Raw genomic sequence first — 9,258 nt, 5'->3', positions numbered from 1 at the left:
AGGCAAGGCTGGCCTCAGTTCTTCATAAGCCACGAGAAAAAGAAGGCAGAACTAGATGGCAAAGCCTGAGTGTCGGTGCTCTGAGGAGGTGGTGCGGATGTGTCAAATGTGGCAAGTGATACAAGTTGCTGTGGGGGAGTTTTTTTTCAGTTTAAAAAAAATCCTCAGGGAAATTAATCAAATGGACTGAAGCAAACCTTCCCCTTCAGAGCCCGTTTGTGTCTATTGCTGTCACAGATGCCGGGGTGGAGGACCGAGAGGTGGTTGCCGAAGTCTTCTCGAGGGCCGGGCTGGGCACACCGTCCAGGCTCTTGGCAGCAGCGGCCGGCCGAGCGGGCCCGGCGAGAGCCAGGGGCTTGCTCTGGCCGTGCAGACCTTGGCCACAGATTCGGTGGTGCCTCTCCCAGTCCTTGTGCTGGCAGAAGGAGCCGCAGTACCGGGCGATGTTGCAGCCGCTGCACGTCTCACTGGCTTTGCGACCACAGTTCCAGCAGCTCTGCAACACCAAAGACACCAAAGACTTTAAAATGGGTTTATAGTTTCTGAGAGCTACAGGATGGTGCTGACTTAACAGCTCTGGAGGAGACTGTTCATCCCCCTTTGGCCCATATTTAGTAATATTAAAATGAGCAGTCCATTAATTCCTGCTATTTCACAACTCTCTGCCAAGGGTACTAACTCCTAACTGCTCTGCCCAAAACTGCCTGCCAGCCTGCACCGGTCACATCCTCTCCCCTAGATCCACCCAAACGCACAGAGGAAACAACAGGCAAGGACTAAAAAACAGGCTGCAGATGCTGCTATTGGGTCTTTTTCTTCCCTGTTTTAAGCAGCTCTATTTTGGTTCTGCTCCCAGCCGAGTGCTCTCCGCAGGGATTACAGCGTGCTGTGCAGGCACCATTTGCTCTGCACCCTGCCTAGCTGCACAGGAGGTCGGAGCGGGCTAATTTGGAAAAGAAAAAGCTCATTTGAAAGCCTCCCAAGCCAGGTGGAAGCACTGCCAGAGCCTGAATTTCAATCTGGAAGCTAAGCAAAGCCCCTCTGGCCGCCGGGAGAGGTGTCAGCTGGTGGCTTACGGTGTGTCACTGCTGCCTCATGAGCGGGGGGCAAGGGGCCAGCGCCAGGAGCTGCAGCTGCTCCGAGGAGGGGAGCGGGTGGATTAGCTTTCCTGCAGCTGGACTCGGGCCTCAGCAACCGCAGAGTGGGGAGGGCAAGTTCAGCTGCAGAATAAAAAGCCTCCTCTGGAGAGTGCCTGCCCAACGGGACACCTTTCACTGGTCACTGTGTCTATGACCACAAGCAAAAAGCTGTCGAAGCAGGAAAGCGGGGTGGTGGGAGATGCTGGACCGTATCCAAAAGCCCCGTTGGGGGGAAGGGGCAGTGAGATTCCCCACTCCTGGGGTCTGCACCGGAGCCACCAGCTCCTGGTGATGATTTACAGGCTGGAAGCAAAGCGCCAAAGTGAGCTGGTTGGGAGTGAGCTGCTCCAGAGCCAGCATGTCCCCAAGCCTCCTCAGTCCCCAGAGAGGAGTAGGACTTGTGACCATAAGAAGCCCCCAGCAAAGCCTGTGGTTACTCTTGGAAAACTGGGTCACTGCTTTACAGCTGTTTGCTTTTCACGTGATGTTTTTAAACTGTATTTCAAAGGTTACAAAATGTGCCACAATATGTGACAGCTTCTCAACGTGGTCTTTAGAGAAGAGCTCTGGGTGCTGAAGAGATGGGCCTGTGCTGGCAGGGGGTGATGCTTGGCTGCTCCCAAGGTCCCACACTGCTCCCCGGGACAGCTGGAGGAGGAGGACACTCAGAATCCCAGAACTGCCTCAATTGGAAAAGACCTTTAAGATCATCGAGTCCAACCATGAACCCAACACTGACAAGTCCCCAACTAACCCATGTCCCTCAGCACTATGTCTACATGACTCTTCAATCCCTCCAGGGATGGGGACTCCACCACTGCCCTGGGCAACCCCTTCCAATGCCTCAGAACCCTTTCAGCAAAGAAATTCTTCCTCACATCCCATCTCAACTGCCCTGGGTGCAACTTGAGGCAATACTCCTCTGGTATTCATTCCCCTATGGAGAAATCATTACTTGTCTCATTTCTTCCACGGATCCCTGAGCAGTTCCACCCACTTCCATCATGTGTTTACTGACTGGTGCATTCGTCCTTCAGTGATTTAATCAGGAAAGAGTACAGACACACTTCTCTGTAACAGCACCTAATATTTACATGGTTCTTGCATGCACAGGGACCCAGCACCAGACCTTCCTGAGCCCTGGTCAGCAGCAGGGACAGAAACCCCCCAGGAGGAGGGAAATGAACTTGCTGCCTGCACAGTACCCGTGGACATTAACTCCACGTTCCCATCAGATTTTTGCTCGGCAGAAACAAAGCCTCTGCTCTTGCATTTGTGCAGAGAGATTAAAACAAGAAGCAAACCACATGTGGATGGGACGTGGCAGCACAGAAACGAGCCATGCAATTCTCCTTGCCCAGTCCAGCTGAGACCTCTAAAGCTTCACAAAGGGAGCTTCCAGTTAAGGAATGACAAAGGTGATTAATGATTGAGGAGTAGAAAGAAATTCTCTAAGAGACACCCATTCAGCAGCTGCTGCTGGCTTTGAAAAACTAGGAGTCATCCCTTCTTTTCCAAGGTGCAGATGTCTCATTAGGTGTTACCAGGATTTCCATACTGCAAGGACACCAGCCACCCCTCACCACGGACACTTCCCACCTATCCCTGTACGTATGAGAGCATCACACCGAGAGCTGGGGAGCCTTTTCCTGCAGATGAGGTGACCACATGGTGACCACACAGTGTCCTGGCCCGTGTTTTGGGAGCCAGTGAAACAACACCCAAGACAACGTATACACACCAGGCTGGTCTGCACTGACACTGCATGGGATACAGAGTATGTGTATATATGTATTTTCTATATATATAGCAGGTGTGGTATAGAGAGTGTGTGTGTGTGTGTGTGTGTGTGTGTATATATATATCTATGATTCTATATAGGTATATATATCAGGCACATGTAGCTTCACCTGCAGCCTGGTTTCTACCCTGCGCTATTTTAAAGCCCACAAACAGCAATTCCTTTTCTGCACAGATCAAGTACCCCACACAAACAGATTTCTGAGCTGCATCCACCAGCATCCCTTTTCCTTCACTTCCACACCTCCCTCGATCCAAAGAAATCCCTGGTCATTACACTGGGTCCAGCTCACGGTGCCCAGTGGTGCCTTCACGTGGCTGTTGCACGTGCACAGGTGCCGTAGACACCGTTTAGGCCAATTTCCCTGCCAGAAAAATCAAAAAGCAAAAGGGTTTTGGTTTTTTTTATGGTATCAATGCATCCCTTTAGCTATTAATTAGAGAGAGACTTCTGAAAGGAAAAGGGAGAGGGGATCTGCAAGCTCTGAGTCACCACCAGGCAAGACCTGGAGACTTTGAAGTCTCCTCCCAGGCTGTCCCCTAGTACCTTACCTCTGTAGACTCCTCCTGCTCGTTTATCACTAAGAAAGCATCCTCAGTGGCCTGGCGCTTGGCGTCCGCGATGGTCTGTTCCATCCGAGCTCTCTCAGAGGCAATCATCTCAAATGCCTTCTGCTCGGCCTCTGCCACCGCTTTCTGCACCTCCGACATGGCCTGGCGCTTCACCTCATTCACAGCTTCTTCTGGAAGAAAAGAGCAGCTTCACCCACCTGCCCCAGGAGCAGGACCAGCTTCTGAGGGGTGACAGGGACATCGGGACAATGTTGCCTGTGGCTGGGATGCCCATGGGGAGGGGGTGGCACAAAGGGACACAGTCAGCACCAGCATCACGACCGCTCCTGGGAGCGGCAGGGTCAGGCTCGGCCCCACGGGATCCCCAGTGGCATTGCACAGAAGGAGCAGAGCCCTTTGGAAAACCCAGGCCAGGGGCATCAGGAGGCAGATGTGTACATCCTGGGGCTTTCCTGCAGCTGGGCTTCTCCAGTTTCCACAGAGCACATCTGCAGCATCTGTGTTTATCTCCATCGATCCAGCAGCAGCCCCCACCGTGGTCATAGAATCACAGACTGGTTTGGGTTGGAAGGGATCTTAAAGCTCATCCAGTTCCAACCCCCCTGCCATCAGCAGGTCACTAGAAAACACTTACCAGCTTTTTTCCATATCTCTTCAGTGACATAGCCTGTTCCTGATCTGCTGCTGAACTCCCGCAAGGAATCTGCTGGGATAAGGGACAGAGGGAAAGGTTGGCAAAGCCTCGTCTCACCTGACTGCTGCTGAAGTGCTCAGCAGTACCTCGGTACATCATGGGGCAGGGGAGAGTTGAGCAGCTAAAACTCAAAGCAGAGGATTCCTACAGTCAAAGCCATTCATCAAACACTCAAGATGATAAATTACAACTTCTAATTAGCGCCGTGCAAATTTATGACACTGTATAATCCACTTCCATCTCCTGGTACTCTGTAACAACAGGCAATATGTGCCTTCAAACACCTGCACTGCCCAGCGACTTTGAGCATCAATTTAGATGACCAGAAGCTGACAGAAAAGGCAGCACCTCCCGCTCCCAGGGGCAATTCAAAGGCTTGAACTGACAGACAAACTGTCCCACAAGACCTGACAGCAAGAGTGTACATTCCCCAGCACCCCTCCGTCTGCAAAGAGCCTAAGTGACAAATGAGGATGGTCACACGAGGACCTAAACAAACTACAGTCACACAGGGAAGCTTTTCAGAAGCTTCTCTCTGTGTTCTATCGGCATGCCCTTTTTTAAGGCTTCAGAGTAACTTTCTGAAGGGTCAGGAAAAAAAAAACCCAAAACAATCATGTCAAAGGCTGGTGGGGGAATAGAAGCACCCAAGGAAGGTGGTGGGGTTATTTAAGCCCATGGCACACCTGGGGACACCTCTTGATGTCCAAATGCACCTTCTCACAACAGCAACAAAGCTTGAAAATTAGCCCTAGGTCCCATGAGGGGAGAATCAACAACATTCCCACTTGCTTTCCTTGCAGGAGGATTCACTGTTTATTTTGTATATAAACAAGTTGAATACATATCAAATTGAGATTTTCAGTTTGACATTTATTCTTATTGTTAGATAATATCCATTTCTATTATCAAATGATCAAGGTTTGTGGTTTTTTGGGTTTTTGGTTTGGTTTTTTTGTTTGTTTGTTTGTCTTTTTTCCCCAGCATTTGATCTGCAGCATATTTGTTTGGATGGAAATTAGCATTATGTCCAAAAGAATAAAATCAGCATTTTAGACTTGTTTTTTGTAGAGGGTTAAAACCCCTGTATATTGGAGGGGAAGAATAGTCAGCTTTAATGAAGTTAAGTTGACTCATGATACAAAAATAGAATTAATAAGTCAGGTAGCAGCTCTTACACTTACAGCAGTCTTTGGTATTTTTAGAATTAGGAGACCTTGACATTTAAAATCCTTTAAGCAAGACTGAGCTCAAGGGGAAAAAGGGTGGAACCAACCACCTCTCCTGCCTATTCACCCCCTGGTTTCTCAGCTGTGGGTGAACTTGACTCGGTTTGGTCAGCAAATGCATCTCAGTGAGAAGGACGATGTTCTTCTCCTGACACTAGCAGAGGCTGCTGCTGCCTGGAGGTGCCTTCAGACATTAGAAAATGCTGCTTCCAGGAGCTTACCCAGGAGCTTCCACATCTCCAATGACATGTCCTTCTTCAAAGCTTTGAGAACAGTTATGCACTGCTTAACTATTTAATTTATACTGTACTTTGGATATATTCTCATCGTTTTATACCTAATATAGCTTTGTCACAGTCACAGAGTCCCAGAATGGCCTCAATTGGAAAAGACCTTTAAGATCATTGAGTCCAACCATGAACCCAACACTGACAAGTCCCCGACTAACCCATGTCCCTCAGCACTGTGTCTACACGACTCTTCAATCCCTCCAGGGATGGGGACTCCACCACTGCCCTGGGCAACCCCTTCCAATGCCTCAGAACCCTTTCAGCAAAGAATTCTTCCTCACATCCAATCTCAACTGCCCTTGGTGCAACTGGAGGCCATTTCCTCTTGTCCTGTCACTTGGTCCTTGGTTGAACAGACCCACCCCCACCTCTCTCCACCCTCCTCCAAGGGACTTGGACAGAGCCAGAAGGTCTCCCTCAGCTTCTTTTTCTCCAGGGGAACTGTGTCATGTATTGGACACCTACTCAAAAAGGCCCTGGCAGAGCACACCCACTCCTCACTTACCGCTGCCGATGGAGTCGGAGCTGCTGGGGCTGTGCTGCCTGGAGATGAGCTCGCTGCCCGCCTTGCGCGGCTCGGCCGTCTCACTGCACCGCCTCTTCCAGTAGTTGAGCTCTTCCCGATCGGCCTCCTGGCAGCGCCGCAGCACGGCCATCGAACGCCGCGTCTTCTCCACCATCTCCATGATGCAGTTCAGTGCCTGCAGGGGAGGAACACATCGGTCTCGGTCATGAAGTTGTCTCCTGAATTTCTTGTCGGAGGAGGCACCACAGAGGGACCATCCCGGAAAAGAGAAAACATGAGGTCATTCCACAGGAACAGGCTCTGAGCAGGGGATTTCAGATGATGCAGTATTCAAACAGCACCAGGTGGGAAAGAGGTGGTCACAGCTCCACTGTTAGTCACCACAGGAGGTGCCTAAACACCTTCAAGACCATGCTCCTAAAGGTGGACAGAAAAAAACCCACCACTTTCCTATAGGAGTATGGTGCCCAGGCAAGGGTTGGCTGTGATCCTGGTGCCAGCTCATCATACCCACATCCCAACATGCAAGTATTCAGCTATAAGAGCTCTACTCCACCATCCCTCACCCTCCAAAAAAACATCAGCTTTAGAGCATAAACAAGCATGATGAGGTCTCTCTGCATTTACGATCAAAGCTGAATTTCAATCCCATCTCTTTGGAAAAACACTCCAGTGAAGTGCTTGGATGAGCAGCCTTGCTCAGAGGGAAAAAGCTGACTGCAGAAAGTCTGCCAGAAGTATCAACTCTTGCTGTCAGTGTCTGGTTGAGGTCCATAAAAGGTTGGCACCTCAGGAAAAAGTGTCTTTAAAAAATAAATAATGATGGGTTTACTTATTTTGTAAGCTTCATATCCTTACTGCACACAGCACATCTGCATACTTTTTGGTCCAGTGCTGGTCAGGGCTGTGGCAGAAAAGATCCATGTGGGTCCAAGGTTGGGTTTGGTTGCTCAGACAGGCAGGGCAGCACATGGCCATGCTCTGCAGAAGCTCTCCAGCTCCAGACTCTTCATCCAGAGTGATTTTGGTTTCCACTGATCATGGTCAGAGAAAACCTGCCAGGAAAGTGCTACTGCCCTCCCCACCATCCACCTTGTGGTGGCTTGTTCTTCTACAAGCCACTAGGAAAGCCTGGATATGGTACTAACAACAAGAAAAATCACAAACTGGAGCAGGTGGAACACCAGGTTGCCACATCCCATAGAGCTTCCCACACCTCCTGCCCTTCCTTACGTGATCGAGATGCTTCCACTCATCAGCCCACTCTCTCTCCGTTAAGCGGTGGTCCACCAGCTCGTCCTGGTACCCTCCATTCAAACCTGCAACAAACCACAGCAGAAGAGTGATTAGATGGACCGAGGGCTTTCAGTGCTGGAGAGAGAAGGTGGCCCCAAAGCAATAATAAGGAGCTGAACTTCCAGCTGGGATTTTAAAACACATCTCAAGGAGATGGTTCTACAGGGGCAGTTCCACGCTGGTGCTTTTATCCTTGTCCATGTCACTGTCTCAGAAGCACTAAAATCCACTCACAGGTCTGGATGTGACCTACTTGGGCAGCTGGCTGCCTTATAAACCCACAGGGGCTCAGAGCTTGTGATTCAGGCTGCCCTGTTGGAAACACAACGTGCACCTCCCACACACCCCTGGGGAGAAACAGGGTGCGGGTCAGGCTCTGCTCTCCTGATTTAGTCATCTTGGAAATGTTACTTTCCATTTCCCTGCCCTCCACTCCTGCCTGTGGGTTGGTTGTACTCAACTCATCCACTGGGTCCTTCCTCCTCATCCTCAGTGGCTCCAGCCTTTGCATGTGCATAAGGAAATACAAACTCTCAATCTTCCCATTTTTAACCTCCCATGATCAGTTTTTTTTCCTCTCTGAATTCCCAGCAAAAACTCTGCTGAGGACGTGCCCAGCGTTACACAGCTCTGGGTGCCGGTGGCCAAGCAGGGGCCTACACCAAAGCTCAACTGCTGGACCTCACAGCTCCTACAACTAGAAATCCTCCAGCTTCCTCACCAAGACCGCCGTGCCTGTCCCGAATCTCTCTGTGCTCCAACATCTTGCTGGGGTCCCTGTAGAGGTGGGAGGTTGCAATATCTTCCAAGGTGTAGTGCTGGAGGGGCGGTGGGGTGGGGTGGAACTGTCCCCCAGGGTTCATCAAGGGGATTGTCAGAGCAGGGCTGTGCCGGGGAGCGGGGCTGATGGTGCACACCCTCTTGGCTGGAGGCTCTGTTGGCATCGGTTCCCTCTCAAAGCTGCTGTCTTCCCTTCTGTAACCACACCAGCAGAGAGAGATATTCATTAGCACCACATAAACATGTTAGGAAAGGGAAAGATGCAGATTTCACATCAGCAGAGTTTGGGCAGCGATGATTTTAGCAGGGGGTAAAGGCAGGGAGTTAAAACAAACACACTCAACTTGCGAACAAATCCTCACAATGACCCTGTTGAAGAAAAAGTTCAAAATGCCCCAAATGTTGTGATTCATCTTTCTAAGCATAACCAAATTAAAATTTCACAGTTTTGATAAATTTGAGGCATGCTCTACATAAATTACATAACAATTTTTAACTTGGAATAAAAAGTGGTGAAAATGAATCGCATCCTTCCCAGCCCCGACAGTGGCTCCGCTTCCCGCCTGGGAAGGTGCAGAACTGCTCAGCCCCCCAGCTCAGGCTTTTCAGTGCTACCCAGCAAGTGCCCCTGGGACAGAACTTGCCTGAAAGAGGATCCCAACCTGAATTCACAGTGCAGGAGGAGAAATCATCAGTGTCTGATTAACAGCCAGAATAGTTGTTGGGAGTGATAAGATCCTATGGTTTAGCCCTGGATGCTGCTTGAAGCTTTGACAGCAGCAAAAGCTGTAACAAAAGTCTCAACTTCAAGAACTTGGCAGACTGATGAAAGGTGTTTTTACCTGTCTGGACTGTGTCTCTTCCCATTCCCGTTCACCTCGATCAGCAGCTCGGAGGAGTCAGCAGGGGACGTGGTGTTTGTGTTCAGCAG

At 50.1% G+C, this 9,258-nt stretch overlaps 1 protein-coding gene across 1 annotated transcript; it reads right to left on the bottom strand.

Moving 5' to 3' along the window:
- Nucleotides 1-205: 205 nt before the first annotated feature.
- CBFA2T2 (CBFA2/RUNX1 partner transcriptional co-repressor 2) lies at nt 206-9,255 on the bottom strand (the record flags this gene model as incomplete). Its single annotated transcript, XM_010173733.1, has 7 exons — nt 206-496; nt 3,492-3,682; nt 4,147-4,215; nt 6,231-6,426; nt 7,485-7,570; nt 8,269-8,522; nt 9,170-9,255. Coding segments are annotated over 7 exons (1,173 nt in total), but the record flags the coding sequence as incomplete, so codon positions are not given.
- Nucleotides 9,256-9,258: the final 3 nt, after the last annotated feature.

The sequence above is a fragment of the Antrostomus carolinensis genome, unplaced genomic scaffold, assembly GCF_000700745.2.
Source record: "Antrostomus carolinensis isolate BGI_N321 unplaced genomic scaffold, ASM70074v2 scaffold39528, whole genome shotgun sequence".
NCBI classification, from domain to species: Eukaryota; Metazoa; Chordata; class Aves; order Caprimulgiformes; family Caprimulgidae; genus Antrostomus; species Antrostomus carolinensis.
This window is presented reverse-complemented; position numbering and strand designations above follow the sequence as displayed.